The 27,482-nt window shown below is 43.4% G+C and overlaps 2 protein-coding genes across 3 annotated transcripts in view; both read right to left on the bottom strand.

The window, feature by feature from the left end:
- LOC146983398 (myosin-9-like) overlaps positions 1 to 12,687 on the bottom strand; it is a 33,177-nt gene extending 20,490 nt beyond the window's left edge. For both annotated transcript variants that reach the window (XM_085784950.1, XM_085784951.1), the window contains exon 1: positions 12,522 to 12,687. The gene's annotated coding sequence lies outside the window, so the exon portion shown is untranslated. The remainder of the gene's footprint in view (positions 1 to 12,521) is intronic.
- A 6,781-nt stretch (positions 12,688 to 19,468) lies between these two features.
- Positions 19,469 to 26,438, bottom strand: txn2 (thioredoxin 2). Its single transcript, XM_085784977.1, has 4 exons — positions 26,391 to 26,438; positions 24,483 to 24,760; positions 20,665 to 20,788; positions 19,469 to 20,412 (listed from the first exon to the last, which is right to left on the bottom strand). The coding sequence occupies exons 2-4, from the start codon at positions 24,758 to 24,760 to the stop codon at positions 20,296 to 20,298; spliced, it is 519 nt and encodes a 172-aa protein (XP_085641103.1). The 5' UTR covers positions 26,391 to 26,438; the 3' UTR covers positions 19,469 to 20,295.
- Positions 26,439 to 27,482: the final 1,044 nt, after the last annotated feature.

The raw sequence follows: 27,482 nt of genomic DNA, 5'->3' as shown, positions 1-27,482 counted from the left end.
CTCCATTGCACTGAGTCTATAATCCGTCAGACAAGAACCTTGGTGGTTATGTAAAAACAGCCTGGTTTATAGGAGCAGACCTTTGCTATCTTCTTTCCATCTTCGCATGCGATCTCTGAGGAATGCAAAGGTCACCACCGTAGTGATGTACAACAGGAAAAGTCTGCTGAAGTCGGGTCGCCTCGACAAAAAACACACGACCGTGTCAAACGAGGCCCCATGTTGCTCTCTAGCCGACTGCTGCGAGTACTTGATCAGATTTCCAGCTGCTGGGCCATCGGGGGTGACAGGAGAAACATTTGTCCGGGATCACGGAGATCCAACTTCGTCTCCCAGCAGAGGCGCCTCCGCTGCGGCCCGACCGCTCCAACAAACATAACCGTGAGCATGTCTTTATCGATATGCCTTCTGCTCGGTGGGAGCGCCTGTTCAGGTTCAGGCGGGGGGGAGGGGGCGGTTGAGGCGACTGTGGGTGGTTTTGATGAAAGACTGTTGACCTTAGAGTAAAATTAAAAAGTAAAGCAAGCTCTAGTTTTGTATTCAAGTCAGAGAGAATTACAAAGTACTCTGGTTTTTAATGGAGAGATGATCCATCTCTTGGTTATTTTTCTAATTTAGTACATAACCACATTAAAAACAATCTGTAAATAAATTCAGGTTTTGCTTGGCTGGGTCATTCGTTCCTTTCGTGGCCCATCATTTTTTAAATGTTCCCTTCTTTTTTTTCCTAGTCGTGGTATTGGCTGAGCATGTTTATTTTTGGTGTCAATGACATTAGAGCTAATTCTCTTCTCCAGTCCCAGCGGACCAGTCAGATCGTTCACTGCTCTCAAAAAATATATATATTCCTGCATTAGAAACTATGTTTAGATGATGACAGGAGAAAATAAATATTTGGAGTCAGATTATTGCTGAACCTTTGCAGATAAAGACCCTCATGTCCTAGAAAGTCTGGCAGAGAAAATGGGGCGTCGGTGAAACCTCGGGCAGTCGAATGAAAAGAAGCATCTGCCGCGTTAAATACACAATTTGATTGTATCTGATTGGAGTCAGAAGATAACTGTCTGACAAGATAAAAATTTCCCACCGTAATTTGTAATGAATCAACACAAACTCTTGATATTTGCATGGTGAGGTTTCTTATGAAATATGACCACACTGATGAGAGTCAACAACAACCTCTTGTCTGGGCCTATAACCCTGCATAAGCTGCTCCACCCCTGAAAGCTCATAAATAACACGCCGCTGACAGGGAGTGTTGTAGTTTAACTCGTATAGAAAGTGACTGGACGGGTTTAGCCGGTACGCAGGAAAATTAGGAGCGCGCTTGAACCGAGGCGCCCTCACTTCAAGGAGTGCAGGGTGACCCGGGGCAGTTATCTGAACGCGGTGTGCTCTCGCTGACACTGGTGCTCCAGACTTTACCATCTCAATTACCATTCCGACACAGCAGGGGCATGACAACGTTTTTCCCCGGCAGAGCCCAGGGTTGTTAGCCCTCCGCAGTGTTCCCGCAATACATACACACACATAAGCGTAATAGCGTATGCTGTGTGGCCCCATATGCAAAAATCCACAGAGAGAGAGAGCAAAAATATAAAAATTACTGTAAAGGTCACGTTCAGCTCATACACTTCATCATCATGTCTGGAAGACTATTAGCTAAATTGTTTTCTATGTCCATGTGAGTAATTTCACATTGCACCGTGGCCCAGTGGGAGATCCTGGAGCCAAATTCCCATGCTCAACATAAAACACTGTTTGTACTTAACAGAACAGAAATACACTGATCCTATGAGCAACACATTTCCCTGGCTTTATGACTTTATTAACTTTGAACTGATTTTACATTCCCTAAGAAACAGTACATCGACTTTTGATGCAACCAAAATTAGTCACACATCCCAAAATTTATTTAAAAAGGTCCAGTGTGTAAAATGAGGTGTAGCATTCAGATTCTATTATTTATCTATAATTATTTATTATACTTATTTATTCATTTATGAACGTGAAACAGTTGAAACGTGCTCTCTGGTTGGCTGGATTTTCCATTCCGTACAAACATGGTGGCACAAGATTGCAACACTCTCTAAGCAAGAGACTTGCTATATGTATATATAAAAGAAGAATTAAGGCTATGGAAACCAAACAGATTTATATATACAAATATATTCATTGGTAGTATATTCAGATTTTGCCAATAAACCTTGGCAAATATTACACACTGGACCTTTAAAAAATGTGCAATTTTGAATTTTACAACCTCTTTCCTAATGGGTTCTTCTTACATCTAATAAACTACAACTATGACTGGGCTCCAGACACAACGTAAACACTGAAGCATTCCTAAACCGTAGTAAGAAAAGGTGACAGCCTCTTGGGAAAAGTGGAAGTTGTTGCATTTAACAGGCTTGTGTCTGTTCCAGCACATTAACCCTGATCTGTGAGAAAGAACGTGGGGGGAGAGCCATTCTTCTCATGACCCCTCCATCCCTCCATCCTCCATCAACGCTGTCAGCCGCCCCCAGAGCTGCTCACCACCCCCCCTCGCCTCCCACCTCTGGTGTACCGACCCCATCCTGCAGCAGAACGTGGAGCAAATTAGTCCTGCTACACCTCTCAGCTGGCTCCTCACTCCCTCCTCTGCCTTCAGTCGCCCTGCTCTCTCCCTCCCTCTCTCTCTCCAGAGTCCTACCTCCCCCCACCCCACCCCCCTCCTTCTGTTTATCCAGCCTTTTCAGGGTCGCATTCCTCCCATACTCACCCTTTATCAGGGAGAGACAGCGAGCGAGAGGCATTCCACAAATTTCTGTCCTCTATCCTCCGTGCCCTTACATCTTTCTCAGACCTATTCTCTGGCTTTCCTTCCTGTATTTCCCCCCCTCCTACCCTTATTCCCATCACACCAGCGGGTCATGTGTGCCCCGAGGTGTTTCATCACTCAAGGGAGATCAGCATCACCTCGATCTGGCTGCACTACCCCGGCTGCACACATGCAACAGAAGTGCACGCTCCTGCTCGCCGTGCATGTGTCTCGACCATGTTCCCATGCTCCTTTAAAATTCACTTGACCATTACTCGCTCCAGTACTTTTGGATCAGTTGGCCCCATGCAGGGTTGAATACAAGCCATGGCTGATTATAATCCCTGTAGCATTGTTGTTTTGGCAAAAACAAGAGGTGAAATAAAACAAGCTGAACACACCCAGAGCCTTGCTGCTGCTGATTAAGATCACGATAAGGCTGGAAGAAGTTGTGCGAGTTCTGCCAAACAGGCAAGTTCCCTCACACCTACAGAATTTGATTTGAAACGTCAGGCCATCGCTGTACAACCACAATGCTTCATTTATGACGTGTTGCAACACATTTTACGCTTTATCAAGAAAAAGATGCTGCTCCTGTGATTTGGATTATGCATTTGGCCACATTAGCAGCTCGACAGCGTCATGATCAGTGGTTCAGCCCTTGCTTACCATGTTTCAGGGAGGTGTGGGGAGACATGAGGTCAAAATGAAAAGAGCATCTCAGACAGACACACCTAAAAACAGACCCTGTTGCTGCACTCACATGTTTATACGATGTTTTCTGGGCAAATTGAATCGTAGGCAACTGGACTTGTATTTGTCTGTGTATTCATCAGTTCTAGTTAGTGCGGACTAGTGAGACTTGTTGCGTATAAACTCAGTTGCCTACGATTCAATTTGCCCAGAAAAGAACAATGACCTGGATGAATGAGAATATCCATAGACATGTTTATACGATGTGTTACTTGGAGGGTCATTAATACCAAAGGCTATTCACATGAAAATGGTCAATCGTGGTCAATCGTAAGGCTGGTACTAGCAATTATATTTATTTTTAGTTAATCTGTCAGTTATTTTGACCATAAATACAACTTTCAAATTCCAAAAAGTAGTGAAAATAGCAGTGATCATCAAATGTCTTATTCCGACCTACTAACTGCCCAAAACAAACATTTCAATTCACCATTGCATGAGGCAAAGGGAAATCAGGCTGAAGTGAATGTTTGGTATTATTGCTTGGGGAACACTTTATAATAAATACACACTATTAAGCATTAGCAAAATACTGAATTCATCATTTAACACATGAATACTCATTAGTAGGTAGTTTATAAACAGTTAACAGTGTTTAACTCATCATTGATAAGCACTACTACATACTAATAGTATTCATGCAATATAAATGAAGAATTCAGTATTTATTAATGCTTAATAGTGTGTACTTATTATAAAAGTGTTACCATTGCATGTAAAATGGCTGTAATAACACATATTAATGATTGAATGAACTATTGTTTTAGCTCTAATGTAGACATTGTTGGCACAGACGCAAAGACACCAGAGAGCCTCAAGTCCGCTGATATGCTGACACACATGCTTGACACAGATAACTCAGTGACACACTTCAAACTGCGTCCTCAGAGAGTGGCACCGGGACTAAAAATGACTCCGACAGCTATTCTAGTTTGACGAGCGCTGATCCATATTGAAAGTAGAAAGAAGAGGAGGGATAAAGAACTCCCACCAGACGGTTTTAGACCGAGCCCTCCATCACAGTTAAGGTAAGATTGGGGATATTGACTTGACTTTGAGATGAAACAATGTGCATTAACACTAATCTCCCCCACCCAACCTGAGGCTCATGGCTCAGGTTCTTGCAGCCTTCCTGCCAAGTCCTCTCTAATCCTGTAACAATCAAGGTTTCCTTGATTCCTTGTTACTGCTCAGAAGTGAAAGCATCCACTATCTATTCTCTTGAGGCACATTTATGATGACATTAGCTATTCATAACAAGGATTACTCATTAATTGAATACATGGACAACCCGCAACAACCTTTGGCAAAAATCACTTCACTTTATGGAACCTGACTGAGATACCATTAAAGGATTATCTTCTAAAAATTCCCAAATGACAACAGAGGTAGCAGTATCCTGTCAAAGCCGGAGCAGCAGCAGCAGCTTGAGAGAGGAAGAGGCAGCATAGAAGAAATAACACTAGGAAGGGAACAGGGGCCAGTTTTAGAAAGCGGCTTCTTCATAGAGACCAGAATGTGGTCACAAACAGAGGAAGCAGCGCCGGAGCCAGGACTTTGAGAAAGATGTGGAGGGGGGAACGAGGAGCGAAATGGAAAAGGGAAGAGCCTTTTTCGATCCCATTTGTGCCGTTTAGAAAGCAGGTCAACCTTAGTCTTTATATTAAAAAAAAAAAACAACTTCCAGTCCATCCCTCCATCCATCAGTCAGACTCCCTCTCATTCCTTTCCACCTCACTGGCTCTCCCTGAGTTACTGTAAAAAGCAGGAGTCGTGACAGCCGCTACCACAGCACTACCATGTACAGTCAAACCCTTAATGCTCCGGCTGAAGGGAACCCATAAAGCAGCTGTGCCGTGTTGACTGCCCATTGACAGGAATAATAATAGAACAGCAGCAAAGTCAATAACGCTGTATTTCTACCAACTGCATCTCATCTCAACATCCCAGCCATACGCTCGCCCTCAGCTGTCCTCCTCACACTGAGGATGTTGTTTTACACTGCTGTTAGTCGCCCTAATTTGTTTGTCTGTTTACATTTCCCCTTATAACAAATGATCACATCTGCATTTCCGGGACGACGGTTCTCGCCCGAGTCGTGGCCTCACCGCTTCATCCCCCCATTTCTCTGAGAGTTCACTCTCATGAAAGACAGACTGGGTGCCAGACAGGGAAAGGTACTGAGTCAGTCAAAATTCATTATAGGCTCACACGTCGACTCTCGCCCCCCTCTCTCGCCCTCCTTCTCTGAAAGTGGGAAGGGTGGGGCAAGGAGAGGAGAAGGGAGGAAAGAGGAAATGACAAACTGAGAAAACTATTTTGCCATTTGTGGAACTTGTTGTGTGTGAGGCTTTTTTTTTTCGAGGAGAAGGAGAAGGAGGAGGAGGTATGGTGGCGTTTTTTTCTTGAGCACATGCAGAGCGGCTCCGAGGAGTGAGAAGTAAATTAAGCCCTTGCTGGAAAATAACCGCACTGCATGACAGATCTACATCACTTTCCACATTACTTTTCACATTCCTGCTGCAACCGGGATCCAATTTCACTTTGAACTGCGAGCTGCCCAGTGCCATCTACCGTTTACAACTAAAGGGGCCTCTGCTAGGTCTTACAGCCCTCGGCACATCACCTACACCAGCGGCTCCCGACCTTTTTGTCTGATGTAGGCTACTAGTCCCACACAGCTCTATCGGATCGACCAGAATCCCCTCGTCAACACCGCCGCTCATCTTCCAACTGAATTGATTTTAAACTGAACGTTATTTAACACCATTATATAACAGGGATGCTACAATGATCTTCTGTGTGACTGAGGGAGGAAGGTTTGGTTTACTCTGCATTTCAAACTATCATAACCACTGCGAGAGGCAGAAGCTGGATTGGACTCAAACGGTTCATTCATTACTTTTAAAAGGGATAGTTCAACATTAATTGATGCGTGTTCCCATCGAGTGCAGTTTTTCGGCAAGCAGTCTCTGCATTTGCCTCGAAAACAACTCCATCTCGTAACGTCCCGTTATTATCTCATAGCGTGGTGAATGTGCAGGTCACAACTTGTCCACCAGAGCGTTTTGGAGTTGTTGGATTGTGTATTTGATGAGGGAAACCAAGAAATCCCATTAGCCTCCATAGCATAGCTCTGTGCAGCTCGTGGCTCTGCTCCGCCGTTCTACAAATAGCTTGCACCGACAATTAGAGGTAACGAACCTACTGCTAAAACTATAGGGATTATGGCAATGGCCAAAATGTTGAACTATCCCTTTAAGCTATCAGAACCATTTTCCATTTCCCCTTCTCTGCTCACTTGCCAACCAGTTTTCACAGTTTTCTCTAATCAAAACATGTTAAATGAGTCATCCTTGATTTCTACGAAGCTATTTTAACTATTCATCTTTGACTTTTAGGTACAAGTGCATCCTGGCTGGGGATCACTGACCTATACAACTGTTTCTGCCCCATTTCAACCATTTCATCCAGTGGGAGTCAGGACGTAAACCTTGTAGAAACCTGAGTCAAATCACAGAGACGATAGATAAATTGGAAACGGGGCGTTGGTTCTGATAAGCTCGTCATTTTCAGGGACACGGAACAAATTCCACGTCTATCTTTCAGACAGCGATTAGTTACACCATTGAATGCACAATTGACTGGTGTTAAAATGGGGGTAGATACTGAGCAGCAGCAGTTTGCTCTTTTACTAAAACACTCCAGCAGTATTGACCGCTAGATAAATAGATGGATGGTTACGTAAGCCGCTAACAGACAGTGAAAGAATGCAGAGGGGAGTTAAGATACACATTTCTGTTTGTCAGCAGTCGTTTTTCTTCGGAGGAATGCTGCACTGGCACAAAGTGGGCTTTTCATTTCTGGCAGAGACCGCCTAAGAAAATCTGACGCTACTGTCTCACCTCTTACTCTGGCACCCTTAAAATATTCATCCTTTTTCCCCCCTCACACTATTCTTCCTATCACCACTGACAGCTCCCGCCAACCACCTCACCCTCCTGGATTATTATGTGGTTCTTTTTAGCTGTATCACCTGCTGTTATCTCGACCTGGGGCACTCCCTGTCAGTAACTCAGACCATACAAAGCTATCTCGTTTTATCAATCATCTGTTCAAACAATGTGTTCACAGACCCAAAAAAAGAGAGAGAGAATGATGGTTGTGCAGGACTGTTTGGACTGACGCTGGTAAAACATGTCCAATAGGAGACAGAACCATCACAGAGCACATGGTCAAAGAGTCCACACTGGAGCTGTTGCGCAATTTCAATCGTATATGTACTTCTTTGCACAGGTCCACGTCAGATGTGCAGCTCACACGCGCACACACACACACACACACACACACACACACACACACACACACACACACACACACACACCCATCTGCGGACAAAGTCTACTTTCTGTCATGTACAGTAACAGACCACAGTCACCACTGATTAGATCCATTTTCTGTTTTCGGGTTATCACGTGGCATCTCTCAGCCTCTGTTAAAAAACAAACCAAAAAAAACATGGCCTCAATTCACTTGTTTCACCTTGAGTTACTTATCTCAAATTACTTCCATACAAGCCAAATACATAACAGTAGCAAACCTCTGGATATTTTTCTGACAGGATTTGCCAACTAGAATAACCTCACAGACACAGACACACACCCCTCCATAAGGAAGTTACAGCCAGGTGTTCACTGATCCTTAAACTTCACCCAACAGGAAGTTGGATCAATAAAAAAAAAGCCTGGACTGTAGGGCAGCAACCTGTGATCATTACCTCATCATTTATTCGACAAAACAGAAAGCAGTTTTATCTACTAGTTTTATCTACTACACCATAATCATCACAAACGGCTTGGTCAAGGTCCGTCCTTCCAGATCAGGAATTTTGAACAAGTTCCTTTTCTATGTGTAGCCCAAGCCACAGCTCGGCCACTTCCTTGTATTGTTCAGTTGTATTGAGAAACTTACAGGTGCATGCTGCGAGGAGGAGGGCGGGGGGGAAGGATAGGGAGATGGCAAAGAAAACACAAGCAGAGGAAAAGCAGAGGAGGAGGAAATGAGGTAGGAGGCGGATGGGAAAAGAGATCGATGAGAAAGGTCTGATGAGGAGACGGAGGCACCAAGGAAATGTAAGAAATAAAAAGTGCAGCGAGAGGAAATAGGAAACCCACAACAGACACGAGTGCAGATTCATCCCGAGCCCAGACATTTCAACCAGTCAGACAGACTCAGGCAACTTAATTATGCTGCGCATTCGGCCAGAAGAAATGTGTTTGGGCACAACCAAAATAGATGAGATACTCAAGAAAACAGCCGTTTTGAGTGACCTGAATTAAAGGCCAGGATTAATGACACACGCCACAACGTAAAGTCAGCACATTCGACATGTGTGCATGCGTTTGATACCGCCTGTCTGAGATAAACAGACATTATGTCTTTTTCTGGACACGGTAATTCAGCCAAGTGTTGACTCTGTGAGCGACGCTGTGACTATACAGGCTGAGAGACGGTTGTCGGCTGGGCCACGGTTAATGGAGAATCTTGACAGTCTCTGAGTCCGCTCCGACTGGAATGTTTTCCCTGCATGAATGAACCTCAGCTGACTATGGAGGAAACTGGGATATGCATGACACTTGACTTTGCTGCCCCATCAATCATCGACGGGCCACAGCACCAAGTATTACTAGAAAACAAATGAGTGGAACGTATTAGGAAAACAAAACTGGCGGCCTCCTCTTCAGCTCTTGTTAACATATGACTTTACGGCTCAGACCACACAATTGTTTGTTTTATTAATCACTCTCGCCAATTCCTCTCTTGATTTGGAAGCAGTGATTTATTTCCATCTTTATAAGCACAATAACAATCAGTAATCAGTTTCAATCCATTTTCTTTTGATTGATTAACCAGCTAGTCATTGCAGCTCTTATTGTTCTTTTCCAGCCTGAGCATTTTTCTTAAGAAGCCTGACAATGTGAGGTAAAAGGGATGATTAGGCTTAAGAATGCAGTTAGAGGGCCACACACACACACACACACGCAGATAAAAGATTAGAAACACCTCACATTTGTTAAAAAGAACCTTGGGACTTTCATAACAGAAGACAGCTGTGGATTGTAGCGTGCCAAACCGTGTCACACTGCCCTCTCTATGCTCCACTCTCGTTTGTAACAAAAGGCAAAAAAAAGGGGGCTGCCTGCAAGTAATCTGGCTGGGTCCAGGACAACTGTCTGTTCAATGAAATCTAAACATCCACAGGCATGTTGTGAAGAACGAACGGCCTCGCGCACTAGCTCCCTCCTCACTTTTAAAATGTCTGCATTTAATCTTGTCTGGCCTACAGTACATAGCTCTCTCCGGGGGCCTGGAGTATGGACATTTGCTGACACACGAATGCTGGAATGTAATGATCTCGGCGGGGGGCGGAGGGGGGCTTCATAACTGCACTGAAACTGGCAATAAATGAGAGGAACTGGCCTCCAGAAGCTGTTGCACAATGTATCACCAGGACTTTATTCAACCAAATGACTCATGTGCAAATAACAGGATATGACATACCACATGTCACCCAGTGTGGCCCGTTCAGGTTGAGATATTTACAGATGTTGGTTTGTCACGTGTTTGCTTTAGGAAGAGGGTGTAGTAGGTGCATCATCCGCAGAAACACCACACCAAATGACAGTTCGATGAAGGAGATGCACACCTGCTTTATGAGACTAGAAATGCACACACACATACACACGTCAGCAAGTGTTAAGTGCATTTCAGCATGAACTATCATTTGCGCAATCATTTGTATGCCTGAGTATGAAAAAAAGGAATTAATGTGGTAAAGCTCACACTGTGGTTTAATGGCTTCTTGGCTGAAAGCATCAGCGCACTGTAAGTGTGCGGTTCTGATTATTAAAAGTTAGTGCGAGGAAGGTGCTGCTCTCTCCGTACAATGAGAAGCAGGTTTGGCTGGAGAAACGCCAAAGTTGCGAGCGCTACAGTGCCCAGTCTGACCAAAGTTAACACATCTTTTTGTAAATATTGAAATCACACAACCTGCCATTCCTAAACTGGGAAGGGCGTGTGAACATTACAGAGCCTGTTTGCTTCCTAACGTACAAACACAATGATGTGCCAAAACACCGAACATATAAACTGTATTGACAAAAGCACAGCACTTGTGTAAATGCAACATGACATAGCTTGGCTAGGGCCTCACAAGAATGTGACTAAAGTCAGATTGTAATAAAACAGTGTCTGAGATTAGCCAACAGGAATGATTAGGCCTACTTCAAGTGTGTCTATAACTGTAATTGCATTTGTATTAGTCAGAATGAATGTGATGATTCATGGGCCGAGTGCAGAGTGAACAAAATTTCATAAGATGGGAAAAGATTTTTACAGAAATCAGAAGACACACATCTGTGTAAGCCTTCTCTGATCCACATTTTTCCACTCCGCTTTTACACATTGAAAATCTTAACTTAGCCACAATGTGTCCTTAATTTTCATGGCTCCAAGATTAGAGGGAGCCTTACGATTTAGAGTTTATGAAAATCTCTGAGAAAGATTTGTGGCATTGGCCTGAAGAAATAAAAATATACTTCACTTGGATACTGATATACCCCATAAAATCTCTTAAGCCATGGAAAAATCACGTTGCCCAGCTCCTAGAAGTAAAACCTGGTCATTTTCAGCTGTCAGCCCAGTGTATTTCAATAACCATTCTGGATCAAATCAGCCTAACTCACACAACCAATGCTTATCTACCTTGGCAAATTATAGGCTAGTTATAAGACCAGATCCACTATATGAATAATCTCTGGAGGCCTGACAGTCTGCTCTGAGATTGTTAAAACTGCATTTCCATACTATGCACCCTGGACTTGGAGTAAGACTTAATTTGCCTTCATATCAGACATTTGAATGCAACACAAAAACATGCTTTAGGAGGAATGCAACTGCCTTAAACATAATGTAGCCATGGTCCATTCTGAAAAGAAAATGTATCTCTATTGATAGGCCATGGTTTGATAAAAGATAAATAATGTAATAAGTTAATGTTTCAGTACCAGCCACAGAAAGGAAGAGTAACCCATTGAGATCAGGATGCATAACGTACTACCAGTTCCTACAGTGACCTAAATCACAGTCAAATGTTCTCCATCTTTAACCGGGGGCCAGCTGAAACCTCCTCAGGGGCCTCGGCGCACCAGCAGGAGAACAGGGACATGAAACAGCACAAAGTACACACACATACACAAAGGCTACTTATGACATGGTTCAGCGAGGGCGAGCTGCTCGGCGTCGTTACGTTTTATTTTTTTATATATTTTTTGTCGGTTTACCGGTGAACTGGTGACGTCATGCCGCGAGCCAGACACACTGCTGGCTGGCCACACACGTCGTCCTGGCTTTGACCGCCACAAACCGAAAAGTTCAACCACAAACTAATGATATACTCTCTCCGCCGGTGAAACCCCTCACCCGCTACCCAGCCCCCACCCCCAGCCCCAGCCCCAGCCCGACCGAACCGGTGCTGGTATCGCGTGAACCCGCCGTTTCCTCCTCTCCACCCCGCGTGAGCTCAAACTCCTCACCGGCCTTTTTCTGCAACTCATGCAGGCGACTCACTTCCTGCCTCCACAGTTATGGCTTTTAGCTCCTCGCCAGCTGCCACAATAATGCTGCTGGATTTGACGGTGTCCTGCTCGCATACTGTTTACAAGCCAGGTTTTTTTTTGTTTGTTTTTTTAATTATAATAAATCTATCCAAACGCTGTGAAGTGACGGAGACCCGGGGTTAAATCTGTTAGGGAGGTCCCACTCCACCCTGAAGTTGCAGCCGTGAACCAGCCGCCGTGCTTCCTGGTTCACTGCACTTGCTGGAGTGACGGGCAGACTGAATGAAAGAGTTCACCGCGAAAGAGAGAGCATGGCAGACAAAAAGTGGTCAAAGTGAGGGTATTACCTGCTTTTGGGGTGCAGGGCGCCTTTCAGAGGGGTGGCTAACAACAACCGAGAGGATCAGTCAGCGTCGCCTAGAGTCAAACTTGTTTTCCAGTCGACAGCAGCTCCGCAGAGTTCAGGCTAAACTACAGCGCTTGTTTCCTCCCTCTTTCTTTCTCTACTTCAGTCACTCTTTCTATCTTTTTTTCTTTTACCCTCTTCCTTCTGCCCTCCCTCTTCCACTGGCTGCTCACTGGGTCGCGTAATTTCACTCGGTACGTAGACAGCAGGCGCCGGGGTGCGGTCCAGGACGAGGCGGGGCCGGGCCCTCATGTATCCGCCCCTGTGGCCAATGCGTGCCGCGCTTTTACAGTCCGCACACTTTGGACCAATCGCGTTAGCCTGAAGGCGTGCATAAATTGAGTGCTGAGGGGCATAGCCGAAGTTGAAAGAGTTAAGAGCACGGAGGGAGGACAGATAAAGCTGTGTTTAATGAGAGAGGTATGTGCATACTAAGGATTTTTATGACCATATATGTACCAGTCACTCTCGGGATGGACTGGATCATCCAGGGTCTCCCCGGTGTGTCAACAGTGTCCAGTCTGACCGCTGTCTACACACTGCAAACAAGTAGCAGTGATGGCTCCAACTGTTTGATACTATTCCTGCTGTGAGGCTGCCAAATATCTGAGAAATCCCACACATGCAGGTCTGTCTGGGCTCTTTATACAGGTACTGCTGCCTCTGATTGTATCACATGAAATACTTTCACTACACAGACAAAAAAACAACAACAACAACAACAACAACAAAAACCTCTACACCTGCCTCTGGCCAACACGGGAAGATATATTATTCATAGATTTTATAATATAGCACCTTCTCTATATGCTGCCTCCTCCTCCAAAAAGAGGTCAGAGGTCAACAGCAGAATTGGACCAATGCAGCTGTTAAAGATTTTGTAGGACACCTTGGCAGGGTGGACACTGATCTATAGGGCCTTGAACTGTTGAATGATTTAAAACATGTCACTGTTAAAAAGAAGGGAAAAAAAGCCTCAGCCTATTGGCCTGTTTCAAACCATTGGATTTAAATATTCAACGGTCCCTTTATAATACATGTATAACAATGATGCAGAATTAAACATTCATGTGAATGCCAATTTGATCATCACACATTTTCCATACTCCACACAGCATTGTGTGGTTTATCACAAAACAGAAGAAAAAGTGTGATTTTTTTTTTCATGTCTACATTTTTAGTTTAAAATCTATATATAGGATTTCCAGCATGTCCCATCAATGCTCTGTGGTTGTTTTGTTGTTGTAAATAAACCAGAACCAGTACACCTGTCAGACATAAGATCAAATCAAGGAAACTAACACAATGTGCGATAAAGTACAGATCATTTGTTTGATTTAATCTCACAGATTCCCATCATTCAGTCTGGTAAGACCAGGTTCATGATCAGGCACGTTAACACTACCTGGGAACCGCTTCGGGCAACCACCTAATTATTGTGAGGTAGATAAATGATCAGTGAGAGTATGATTAATGTTGACATATATGTCTCTTTAACCAGTCAGTCATAAAAGTTGGCAGTGAAGAAGATAGAGAGATCTCTGCAGAGCGCACGTGGGTGAAGTTAAATACAAAGCAACAGATGAATGGGTGGTGCGCCAGTGTAAGAAAACTGAATAAAAAGAGATGTGTGAAGTGAAGGCTGTGGAGATAAAAAAGCTCTACAGTGCGGTGCCACTGCCAAAGTCTATACACGCAGGAGTGGAACGGTACAATGTGAACCTGTTTACTTCAAACACTCCTCTGGGATTCAAATTGGGTGATCTGAGCACAGTTTGTAGAGTGGAACTGGAGGCACAGGGCCAATGCATGCCACAACCAGCAGGGAAACATTAGCAATGGAAACTAGATATATTTCATTTTTTTCAGTGGGAAACAATGATTTAAAAAAATCAGCAGCTTTGATCAGCAAGAGCTGAGCCTGAAATATAATTTAAAGCAGCGATTCCCAGCGAGGGGTACTTGTGCTTCATGGGGTAACCGCAGTTGCCAGGGGGGAGAGATTGTGGTCCAGAGTTACTAATTTGGGAAAAAATATTGGGTATGATTTGATTAAAAATAAATAAACACACATTGAGTCTGCTGTAACAAGCAAGTGAGAAGAAAGTTTTATCAAAGTAGATAAATGGTTATGGATAAGGTGTTGAAATAGGTTGTTGAAACTGATGCAATAGCTAAAAGTAATCGACCCTACAGCTAAAATAGTTGGCTTAAAGTTCTGTAATATAATTAGCTTAATGTAACAGAACCTGTTAAGTAGTCAGCATAAAGTAGACAAAGTGTTGATATGGTTTAAAGTAGTGGATGAAACTGTTGGGGTGACTTGTATCAGTAAACAGTTGAAACGTTTTTAGAAGTAGTGGATAAAACAGCTGAAATAGTTCATTAAAAGAAACAGAAACAGTTGAAATAGTTAAGAAGTAACACACAACCATTTGAAAGAGCTAAAAGAAATGAATGAATGTTTGAAAAGTGGAGTCTCTGCCCTTCATGTAGCAAATGCAAACCTCACCAAAATGACAGTTCAATTATACAGCAAAAATAATTTCATCTTTTCAAAGACATTACATAATGCTCGCTTCAAAACCAGGTCAGATGACGACATTTGACTTCAGATGGATGTTGTTGATGTAGTGATCCTCTGATAGGGCTGTGAAAATCTGTGAACAGAATGGTTTAGAGGAAGGAAGTGCAAACATCATTCTTCTCAGACAAGCTATATCTTGACCTTTCACTGTTTTATCTTCCATTCTTCACTCAGGACGTGAAGTCTGATAAAAGGCAGGAATATGAACCAGATGATGCTGCTCTACCGTGGGATGACTTTCTCTCCATCTCTACCTCTGTAGGTGACAACAACTGTACACTCAGCACACCACTTTTAACGCCAATTTAACCCAAGCAGTCACATTATAAAGGGGCCTCGGGCTGGGCTGCCGTCCGTTCATACACACGGAAAAATCACATTTTCTGTAGAACGTGTGATTTATGTTCACTGTGTGTCATTATGAGAGGAATGTGTCTGTGTGTTTTCCTATACGTTTAGCAGCTGGACATCACATGTATGTAAAGCAAAACATTGAACGTTCAAGCAAGGGGCTGCCTGGAAAAATCAATAAATCTCACACACTCTTTCTCTGTCCTGGATGGATGGGAAATATCCCAAATTTCAGCTACGAGGTCAAAGGTCACCTTGTCACCCATTAGTTGAGCAGGACCAGATGCCGAGAAAGGAGAGAGGGCCAAGAGGAGGAGAATAAGGGAGAGCAAAACAGAGAGAGAGAAACTGCTTGCTTATATAAATAATACAAATAAACAAATCTGAATTCAAAGCAAATTTAGCAAAGTAGAAAAAAAATCACATCTCCAAATAACTTTCTGCCTAAAAAGTGAACAGTAGTCACATGGTAAATGGCATAAGACTCAAAACAAAGAGAACTGGGCAAAGAAAGACATGTAGGAATAAAATGCAGGCATAAATGTCCAAATATGGACACTTCTGACCTCACTATCTCCCTCCCTCTCTGTCTCTCTCTCTCTCTACCTCCCGCTCTCCCTTTCCCTGTGACCTACTCTCTCTCTCTTTCTCCTTCCTTCAGTTGGTTGTAATAGCAACAGGGTGTGTCTGTAATTCAGGGTGTGCAAAGCCATTATATCATCCAGTGAGAAAGAAAGAGAGCCATTCAGTGACAGCATGTTAAAAGAGTGGCATGTTAACTCACTGACCATGCCGGCTGTGTAATTACTTGTGTGAATTCATGTGTGTGGGCATTCACGCTTGAGTGTCACGGTGAGAATGTGTGCGTCTGTGCCCTCATGCATGAACACAATATGGACATACAGGAGACCGTGGCTCAGACCTGTGTCCAATTTGCTAAAAAAGAAAGAAAAAGGGTATCTTATGCTGCTGTCTGACCCAGATCTGGCCGTATATACCTCCTCTTACCTGACATACACACACGCACACACGCTTTAAAGTGATCCCTGGGCAAACACACTTGCGTTTTAGTTCGACATCCTTCCCAGCCACGTACAACACCCTGCCAAAGTCATTCACCGCACTCTGCCTCAGTTCACACAGTCTCCTGGCCCCCCGATAAAGCAAAGTGTTTGTTTGTGTGTATGTAAAAAGCCAGAACCACAGAGAATAATTAATAGCAGCCCCAGCTTTTAAGATAATGCAATAATGAGAGTGAGTGGCTGTTTATTCTGTCGTCTTGCTCTTTGGTCTCGCTATGCTCATGCTCCCTGTGCCTCCATCCTCCTCCTTTTCCGTAGTAATCAGTACACAGGAAGGAGTGATAAGACACATGTTGACTCACAAAAACGTTGGAATGTGGAGTAGACGGGGAAAAAACACAGAAAGCTTCCCCCTCTTTTGTTAAGATGTCTCTTTGCTCGTTCATCACCGGTGCTGATGTGACAGCAGCTCTTATTGCACGCTAAGCCGACATACTGTCGTAAGCCATGTGCGTGTTGCATGAGAGAAAAGACAGAGGGGTATAAACAGCACAGGCTGCTTTGTCTGTCTTGGGATGGTATTTGCCTGGAACAGCATGAAGACCTAACAAGGTGGAGGGCAGCATGTGTTTCAAATACAAATACAGCTATGTATTTACTATAAACACTGAAGGCTCTCAGGCCGTGCCAGATCTGGGTGTTGTTATAGAGTTGCTCCCTCTCTCTCTCTCTCTTTCTCTCTCACCCACACACACTCAGAAGTTTCAACACAATCTTGCATCTTGTACAAACACACACTCACAGAGCAAAAAAAAAGAGCAAAGCATCTGGCCTGGCGACAGGCACTTTAGTTTCAAACAAACACACTGCAAACATGAACAGTTTGTGAGGCTCTGAGAAAGGCGGCGGTGGAGTCGGCACAGAGTCACTGGAAGAATTCTGCAACTCTGCCTCTCGGAGCGTTTGTTCAGCAGCAGCAGCTGCTGGCTGCCCCTGTCTTTTTTTGCCTTATATGGTCACAAGAGTGGTTGAGTAAGAGAGAGAGACAGCGGGAGCGAGGGTGGAGGTGTGGTCTATTGTTTTTGGCGGAAGAGGTGTAGGGTTACGTGTGCTGCTCTTGAACCTTTGGAGCTTGTCGTCATTTCTTCAGTCACCTCTTTCCTCTCGTCTGAGAGGCAGACAAAGAGGATGAGTAGACAACATGGGGGGGTGGAGGGAGGGGGGTTGGAGAAGGAGGGGGGTGGTGCACAGATTTATTCATGGGTGTGAATCCTGAGGCCTCAAGACCAGTCAGTGGTTACCGAGACAGAGCCTGGCTGGTTAAAATGGCTGATTATTAATGAAGATGCTGTGGCAACAGACCTAGACGTTCCTAAACTATGCAGGAATGTCTTTCATCCAGCACACAACAACTCTGTTTGTGCATCTGGATCACTTGCCTCATTCACACCTGCTTATGTAATGCCTGTGGAATTCCCTCTATTGAAAGAAGAAGAAGGGAAAAAAAGCCCCTCCAGGGTCTCTGCCTCTGGTTGCTACTGAGCAACTCTACCCGGTTATATTATGTATCCCCCCCCCCGGCTTCATCTGCGATGATGTAATCCGAGCCAGGGACCACTAATAGTGCAGATGGAACATGTCAAATGATGATGTGCACTTAATAAGCAGTCTGAAGGCCCGTGTCATGACTCCGTCAGCCCTGGTCTCTGTTATGGCATGCCAGGATGGGAAGGCAATACTGGGACCTTAATGTCTTTTTGGTTAGCGAGTCGTGAGAGAAGAGGGGATGATGACAAGATGACTGGAGGGAGTCTCTGACTGCAGGTGCTCTCCTGTCTTCCTCAGCCCCATTTGACCTCATTTACTCAAGTGAGTGTCTCTTGCGGGCAATGACACAGAAACGCCTTAATCCTACAGCGCGCGCACACACGCGCACACACACACACACACACACACACACACACACACACACACACACACACACACACACACACACACACACACACACACACACACCACACACACACCACACACACACCACACACACACACACACACACACACACACACACACACACACACACACACACACACCTTCTAAGACACAGGTAAAACACTTGAAAAGTATTTTACTTCTCTTATGTGAAACACCTAATTTCCTTGTATTGGTGTGCTTTGCAAACTTGCCTTGCCCTACTATTCCACTGTTAAACATTTACAACGTCCAGTGATAACAGCTCTTTATTACTCTTGGTTTAATAAGTTGGAACCATGGAAACTTCCCAACAAGCAGACGGCCCCAAAAAGTCTATTATTATGTTGTTGTGTGGTGTTTGGTGGAGACGCGGGTAGATGAGAGTGAAATTGAAAGGTCAACTGGGGGCAGTTACTAAGCGTGTGCTGGAAGGTCACAGCACGCCATCACTCAGGGCAAGTGGTTTCGGAGGAGGATCTTAGCTCAGGTGTGCGAGGCTCGACTTTATGGAGATTAGAGAGACAGACGAGAGAGCAAACACAGCTGATTTACAGGGGTGGCGGCAGGGAGGTCATTTGCAGGCAGGCAATAAGTGGAAGGTGGCGTGGAGGCGTTTCTGTTCTGATGATAGGGTTGTGACAACATGAGTAACGGCTACACAGGAGGAGGGGAACGTAAGACACTGACTGTGCTAAACGGAGACGTAATAAATGGGGAATGATTGAGAGCTCACTTCTTCTTCTCCTGTGCTTCCCACAGACACGGAGGAAATCACACCAGCGGCTCATTTCTGTAAACTCACCCTGCTGTCTAACCAGACGGGGCCGGGAAAGTCCATGGATTCCACAGAAACACTGCACCAGGGTCATTAGGGACAGTAAAACTCCAGCCCTTTTGTTTTTTTTTTTCTCACAACCACAGCTCAAAACACAAATCAACCACAGCAACATCACATCACTCCTTTATTACGTCACTTGATCGTGTTTGTGGTACATTGAGTTCATTTCAGTAATGAACTAAATCAAACTCATTATATTTGCAATTCCTGCTCGACTTCAGTTTCACAGTCAGGACCCAAAGACAGACAGACAGACAGACAGACAGACACATACACTCACACTCACATACATACACACATACACGCTAACATGTCTTCCTCTCTCACATTATTAGGCATACTGGTGTAAAATGACCATGTGTGGCTTAGCGATGTCAGAGAAATGCCACCCTCTTGTGGACTAAAGCAGGAACTACGGGTAACACTGTCAAACCTCATTCATCTGATTTTAAATTAAATCCTCTTTACCATTAAAACTATAAATGTTCATCCCTCATGTCATACAGTATAAGTGCATTACAGCGGCGTAGTTTTCCTCTCTACAGACTTTTACAGCAAACTGTTACACACCAGCTCTGTGGCTCTTTGTGGTAGGAGCAGAGCTGCGCAGCTGTCACATTACTTGAGAGAAATGAAACTGCTGCAAAATGGAGCACAGCGTGAACTAAAAAGGTTAAATGGAGGCGCACACCCAGCACTAGACAAAAGAAACAAAGAGGGAGACAGAGAGACAGACGCGGTAATGCACAGCTGAAGCGGTGTGTGTCTAGGGATGGGTGTGAGCACTTTGAGAGTTTGCCAGCCGGGACTGGTGGCAAGATTCGACTTATTTGTTGGCGGTTGCTAAACAGGCTCGAGATGGTGGCTGAGGGCTGCCGACAATGCCGGGATCATACAAAACTGCACCGGTACGGTGATGAATGGCAGGGCGGGTACAGTTGGTCTATTGTCCAATGACTTTGCTGACAAATGAGTCCAGCTCATCATCATCTTTGATCCCCACAAACTGGTCGACGACGTCGCCTCCGCGCATGGCGATAACCGTCGGAACGGCAGACACCTGGAGGGCAAACAAACATATGTATTATGTGACTGATCATATCAAGACCTGGCGATTGTTACGCAACAGGAACACAATTAAGCACAATGAAATGTACTGTCCTCCTCTGGCTGCATATGTTCCTGCAGCTAAATTTGTTTTAAATTTAATTCATGACAACTAACAATGGACACTCTATTCACACTGCAAGTTAAGATGGTAAACTACAAAAAAAAAAAATCTCAGTAATGCCACAAAAATAGCTCATCTCACCCCATATTCAATTGCCAGGTCTGTGTGGTCGTCTATGTCAACTTTTGCCATGGCAACGCGGCCTTTCTGTTTCGCAACAGCCTTCTCCAGCCTTGGCCCGAGGATCTTACAGGGACCACACCACCTAAGAAACAACACAAACAGAACCAGTGTCAAAGGGTCTGTTTCTGTACAACATGACATATGAGCAGCATGTGACTACAAGCTGTGGGAGGGTTTTCAACATGGAGCAAATGGGTTCAAGTGCTGGTTACATTCATTCATCTTTAAAACATTATTCAACATATGATTATGATGTATGTTTTTGTTTGGGACTTTTTTTCTAACAGTTACAAACAACAGGTGTAAAAACAAAGGGAAGCTGAACAATATAAAGCAGAAGGCCTCTTTCACAACATTTGAGTGTCCCAGTAAGCCAGGGACAGCGACTGTGATCCAGCACAGCGCCGAGGCTTCTTTCTAATTATGCTCCTTGGTCCTCCAGCCTCTGACCCAGAAACTAATCAAGGATGTTCCCGCCCCTGGATGTGTATTGGAGGAAGCGAGGAGCAAGGAGGGGCTGATTAATGTGCTGTAGCTGCGGCCAATTCAGCCTCTAATGCGATTCATTTTTATTCATAAAATAAAATGTATTAAATTTGATTACAATCTGATTCATAAATTTATCATGAAGACTACCGAACCTTTCTTCGGCACTCAAGAAGTTTAACTTGTAATTTTTCTTTTATTTAAACTTCAAAACACATCTTGACTCATTTAGAAAAATGGATGTCCAAAACTCCAAATATATCTGGTGTGCAGCTGTGTGGTCACAGACTTGGTGTACCTACACCACGGATATTGATTTCATGTCTGTATTTGACTGTGATGTAGTTTTGCTCATTTCATTGCTCTGCCATGTTGCAGTAAATTTTACCATAATTTGTATGAACCACATATTTGGTAAACACAGCTTCCCTGTGCTGCTGTGACAGGTCAACTGCCTCCTGTGAAAAGGTCAGTAGCAAAAATAACAAAGGTTCAGATGATGAAGAGGGTTTTTATTCCTGGAGGGTCTCTACTCTATTAGGTTTCTATTCTCTTTCAAGTATTTAGCTTTTTTCTACATTTTGTCCCCATTGAAATGAATGGGAATGATCTTCAAATCCTTCAAAACCTCAGCCTCGTTGAACTTCAACTACTTCACCTGAACTACGCTCACTGCTTTCATCTACAGACTTCATTCGACATTTTGGTTTTGCTGAAAAACTTTGTAACTCTGTTTAGAGAAGTGCTATATAAATTATTTATTGTTATAATTCACTGGAACGTCCTATAAGCAGTCCCACCACTGCTGCAGCATGAAAGGAGGCACTGGTGTAGGAAATGTTGCTGATTATCATTTTATATCATTATCATTTAAAGGGACAACGAGGATTTTGTATTTGGTTATAAAAAAGTCTCACATTAATGTGGATGAATCTACGCTACCCACACTTGTTAATGGCTCCATTTTCGATAAATATATCGTTTTGTCTCTATCGTTATTTTGTTATTTTAATTAATAGTGGAAATGCTGGGCGAGCTGACCAGTGTTTCCTTACTTTCGGTTTGCTGGACGATAATAACGCCGCAGAATCGCCGTTTATGGTCGGAACTACGACGGTATCTGATCGTCTTCGAACCTCTGACTTTAATTCTTGATGAATGAAAACATTCTTGGCAAGATGTCTGTCTTGCGCCGGTCCAAGAATTTCACCATGCGCGCAGAGGCTCATGGTAAATGTAGTATGAAAACACTTCCTTTCCAACTCGGTGCAAGCTATTTTTAGACTCAGCTCCGCTATTCTAAAAATAGCTTGCAACAACAATTAAAGGTAATGAACCTACTGGTACTCCTAAAACTATAGGGATTATGGCAATGGGCCAATTTGCCAAAAATGTTGAACTATCCCTTTAATATCTATTTATTCATTCATTTATGCATTTCTGCCTCTGGATGTGGAAATATAAATGCGTCTCTGATGTATTAAAATCTGACAGGACAAAGTAAACTCACTCTCCATGTGTCCCAGAGTCGCACCTCACTACTTCCAGCAGGAACCACCTGACATTATGGCTGCTACTCTGGGTACCAGACGGTGTCAGGGGAACAGATTTCTTACCGTATTTGTTATTTTAACTAAAATGTTTTCTTGCACATTCACCAACTCTGTTTCTCACACACCTGACAGCATCATGCAGCTCCGACACCAACACACACACACACACACACACACACACACACACACATAGATTGACAGCTCTAATGTCAGTGCTCAGGGCTCTGGCTTTACAGAGAGTGACTCTTGATGTTAAGGCTGTGGGTTTGTCTCACATGTTGCCAGAGACCCTGTAGCTTTGATGGAGCCACAGAATGGAGCCTTGATTTTTTTGCTTTCTACTACATGATCTGTTCTTGTGATTATTAATCTGCCCTTCTTTCAGAAGTTTGAGGGGAATTTTTAAACATCTGCAACAATGTCTTTTTGTTCAATACATTTCGATTTGTTCACATGAAGATTTCAGGATTTTGAGCTTTTCCAGCATTGCTTCAGGAAATGCACTTTCTAGTTTTATTTTGGAATATTGAATAATGAACTTCAGGTGATACATTCTCTTGAAAGTGAGGAACAACAGGTTGTGTAAAAGAAATGGTTTTGACCCGTGGCCCTGGAGGTTTTTACCTTTAATGGCTATTCCCTCTCAATGGACACTTTGTTCCAATCTAGTTCACATGAGGTCCATGTCCTTTATAGTCAGTACTTTTATTGTGATGTGCTTCATCTTCCAGTTCCTTCACCTGGGTAAAAATACCCTGAATACCACCAATTTACCCACCGTGTGCCTTCAATCTGACATCTAAAATAACATCTGGCTATGCTCATTTTAGTGTATTTCAAATTATTCACATAACGTCTCCTCGTGCAAACACAGTGCATAAGATGTAACCTCCCGGGTCCTTTATGCCAAAAAATATTTACAGTCAAACTTTGTGTACATCTGAATAACACACATTGAGGTTGACAACTAACATGAGAATGAATCTGCAGCAGAATTAACATTAAATACTCAGGATACTACAGAGATGCAGACCTCTATACAGGACTCGCCTCAATATATCCACTGGCTAACCTAAAGAATGTGTTGTGTAACCTCACATGCCTTCAGAGTGGAGTCCCCATAGCAGGATGTGTACATGTGTGCAAAAATACACACACAGTGTGTATATGAGATGTAGTCATTTAAAGAGACAGGACAGTTGGAAAAACAAGGTCTTTTCCAAGGGCAGGGCGTGAATAGCTGAACTACAGTCACACTGCAGCGTCCACGCTGACATTTTAATCATGTCTTGGACTAATGCTGATTAGCTTGAACATAATTACTTGTTTAAGAGCCAAACTGCTCCCACACGGCAGCTTCAACACCAAGATGACCACTGTGAAAACTAAAAGAGTTGGGATTAAAGCGAACAGGGTGGAAGACAAATGCCACAACTATTTAACCATTTCAACAAAAAGGCTACCCCTACTTAGGCTTTTATTTTGACATAATTAGATGGCATTATTTGATCCTATCTAGGGGTGTTCTGTAGTGTTGTAGTCAGTCGGTCAGTCAAAAAATGATTAAATCAACAGGTTGTCTGTAGTCTGATCGCAAAGTGCTTTGATAATTTTGATTTAAGTGACCAGTGCTAATTGTTCTATGTTCCTAATGCAAAAACTTAAGAGCTTTTATGTTTATTATCTATACACTTTAGAGGCAAAAACAATCAGAACCTGCCAGGAGTAGCTACTCACTGTGCGTGGAAGTCAATTAGCACGGGGAGTTCGCTGTTGATGACCCTCTCTGTGAAGTCCTCGTGGTCCTGGACATTGAAGGAGACGGCCCGGCTGGAGGTGTGAGGGAGGGAGCGAGGAAGAGTGCGTGAGGGAGAGAGGAAGGAGACCCGGGGTGTGGCAGACTGCAGGGAGGTGGAAAAGGAGGAGGAAGCGATGGTGGCGGTGGATGCTGGGTGACACCGGACCTCTTTCACTGACAGCGTCCAAATTCTACGTACTAGCAGTCTGTGAGCCATCTGTAACAGACAGGAGACAAAACAGGAGTTCATTTAATTTATAGTGATTTCAGGATCATTGAACACTGGTTGAGGTGAAAGCAGGACTGCACAATGCTTTTACTGCACCACTTAAGAGGACACTTATGTAAGGTGTGTTTACAGACATTTACTGTAAAATGGGTGTGTGCGATTTCCTGTATGATTTATATTTGTTTATCTGAAGCACAAACAATTTTTTAACAAGATTCTTATGGTTGCCAACATTATGCAAGTTTACATAGCACTGACAGATCCATCAACAGCTGCTACAAGACTTAGCCTATCTGATTTAATATTAAAGGCCAGACATTAGACACTTTAAACCCTGCACGTATAAAAAACTGACACAAGTTACTTGCCAGGACTAACATTAGAGCTGAACACCTATTCAACAATCAATCAATAGACCATTCATCAAACAGAAATATAAGCAAAGTACTGTTTTCCGTTTGGGTGTTACCATTTCCTGCTTCACGTTGACATATCACTGAGGTATTTTATAATATGGTTTAATATCGTAGAGATTTACAGACTTATAAGCAGCAGTTTTCATCATTTTTGTTTCTTTACAGTTAAATTAATAAATTTATACAATAATACGAATCAGATTTATGCAGATAAATTAATTAATCACAGTTAGGGCAGCAACTAACAGTCATGTCTTTATCAAATCTCTATTATTTTCTCAATTGATGAACTGTTTGACCAACAAAATGTCAAAAACTACTTTGGACTATTAATACAGCTTGTATGGTCTAAACCTACCATACAAAACCACAATAAATATAGACTGTGATAAATAAAAGCTGACAAACTGAGTCCAATGATTAAAAAACAATAAAAGGAAAAACAACACAGTCCCTGCAGATAATAATACAACTGCCTGCCTGGTGGTTAAAACCATTAACCAGTCATTAATGGGATCAGCAGCAACTCTCCTCCCAGAGCTGTCTGACACAAAAACCCAATAATAAAACATCATTTCATCAGATCTGCCATCCAGTAATTTTTTCCTTACATTTAAACATTAGTTACACGATGTTGATTTTTAGAAACCTGTGTGGCCTGTTGTGGTAATCACTTTACTAACACAGCAACTATCGTTAAACCTTAGTGTTTCACTAATAAGTCACAGGGAGAGATGTTATCTCCATTAACAGTGAGTGTCTCTGGTCTGAACACATGTAACGTTACAGCCATGTTGTCCTGCTGTTACAACACACGCACACCCCACTGATGAGGAGACAACCGAGCTGACACAACCCGACACTTTCCTAACTTAACCAACATGTCATTTTTCTCAGCGACTAATAATCACTTTCCCCGACTTGTTCGGAGGGTTTTCTCTGTCTTCTGAGTCTGCTGCTGATCTACCGGCTGCTCCTTTACTCCATTAATCTCCGTTACGTATGACTTTGCCCTCCTCGTCCTCCTCCTCCTCCTCTTCCTCCCTTCCTCCTCCTCCTCCTCCTCCCTGTCTCACCCTCCGCCGCTTCCCCTCGGTTTGAAACGCACAAACACACAAACACACACCGGACTGTGTCACCAACACGTCCACCGCGAACAACACAGATAAAATAAACTGATGCCGACTACTTTCCGTGTTTACCTTGCTGTTGCGCTAGCGTTGATCTTGACCTCCCTCGACTAGTGAAGTACTTCCGGTTTGGTGCCGCAGATTAAAAAGGGACCGAGCGGCTTTTTATCGCCTCGTCCCGGGGGCAGCACCGTGAGCAGCGCCCTCTGCCGGTCAGCTCAGGAAACACAGCCCGTCCACCAGAAGACAGAAATGAGTGAGAAACAATTTACTATTTACTACTTCTTATAACTTCTACCAAAGTATGTTAAAAAAATTAATACCATAATTTAAAAACTACAGAGTGCCAAAGTAGTCCTGCAGAAAGCCCATATGACATGACTGTGTTCATACAGGTGTGTCAACATGCAAGCAGCAGTTTTTATTGTTGTGGAAGCTGCTTGAGGTTTAACTAGTTTGAACTACTTGGTAGCTTTATTACACTTTATTATATCAGACATTTAGATAATGTCATTATGAGATTGTGTTGTTTGCATTCCCAGTGTAGGTTCATTAATGAAATACTTAAATCGTCCATTTAGACAACAAATGGGCACATTTTAAGATAGTGCTAGTTAGCTTAGCTTAACACAGAAACAGAGCACAGCTAGCCTGGCTTTGCTTGAAAGTAACGAAATCTGCCAACCAGCAACAACATGTTATGTTTTTGTTCAATGTATTCAAATACAGGTCAATAGTTTGGTACATAACACCAATGGGACCAGAGCACTCAGAGTTTTTGCCTCAATGAACTGGGCTAACTGTTTTGCAGTTTTATGCTAAGCTAGGCTAACTGGCCAGTGGTTGTAGTTTAGTTACAGCCATGAGTTTCATGGATTGGCAAGAAAGTAAATAAACTGCCTGTAGAACAGTTTTTCTGTTGTTGTGTATTTAAACAATACACAAGTCATAACTTTTGTGTGCGTCCAGTTTACCCCAGTGTAAAATAATGTCTCCCACTAGAGCTGGAGCAGCACAGTGGATGGACCGGGCCTTTGATGTCCAGAGGGCAACAGCATGAAAGAGAGAGAAGGTGAGTGGGTTGTCTGGAATAGAGGTGGGTGGGTGTCATCTGTGGCTTAGTGAAAACAGCTGGACTCAAATAGACTGAACAAGCCACTGGAC

This window comes from Trachurus japonicus, chromosome 8 (assembly GCF_045865225.1).
Source record: "Trachurus japonicus isolate A0001 chromosome 8, Traja_1.0".
Classification (NCBI taxonomy): Eukaryota; Metazoa; Chordata; class Actinopteri; order Carangiformes; family Carangidae; genus Trachurus; species Trachurus japonicus.
Note: the sequence above shows the minus strand (reverse complement) of the source record. Positions and strands in the feature narration are given on the sequence as shown.

Bases quoted from the DNA above. Each gene is read 5' to 3' on its own strand.
- txn2 (XM_085784977.1), bottom strand. From the start codon at position 24,760: ATGGCTCACAGACTGCTAGTACGTAGAATTTGGACGCTGTCAGTGAAA. The intron at 20,789-24,482 runs GTGAGTAGCTAC...GTTGTTTCTTAG, and splicing joins CTAATTGACTTCCACGCACA to GTGGTGTGGTCCCTGTAAGA. The intron at 20,413-20,664 runs GTGAGATGAGCT...TTTGCCCTCCAG, and splicing joins ACCTGGCAATTGAATATGGG to GTGTCTGCCGTTCCGACGGT.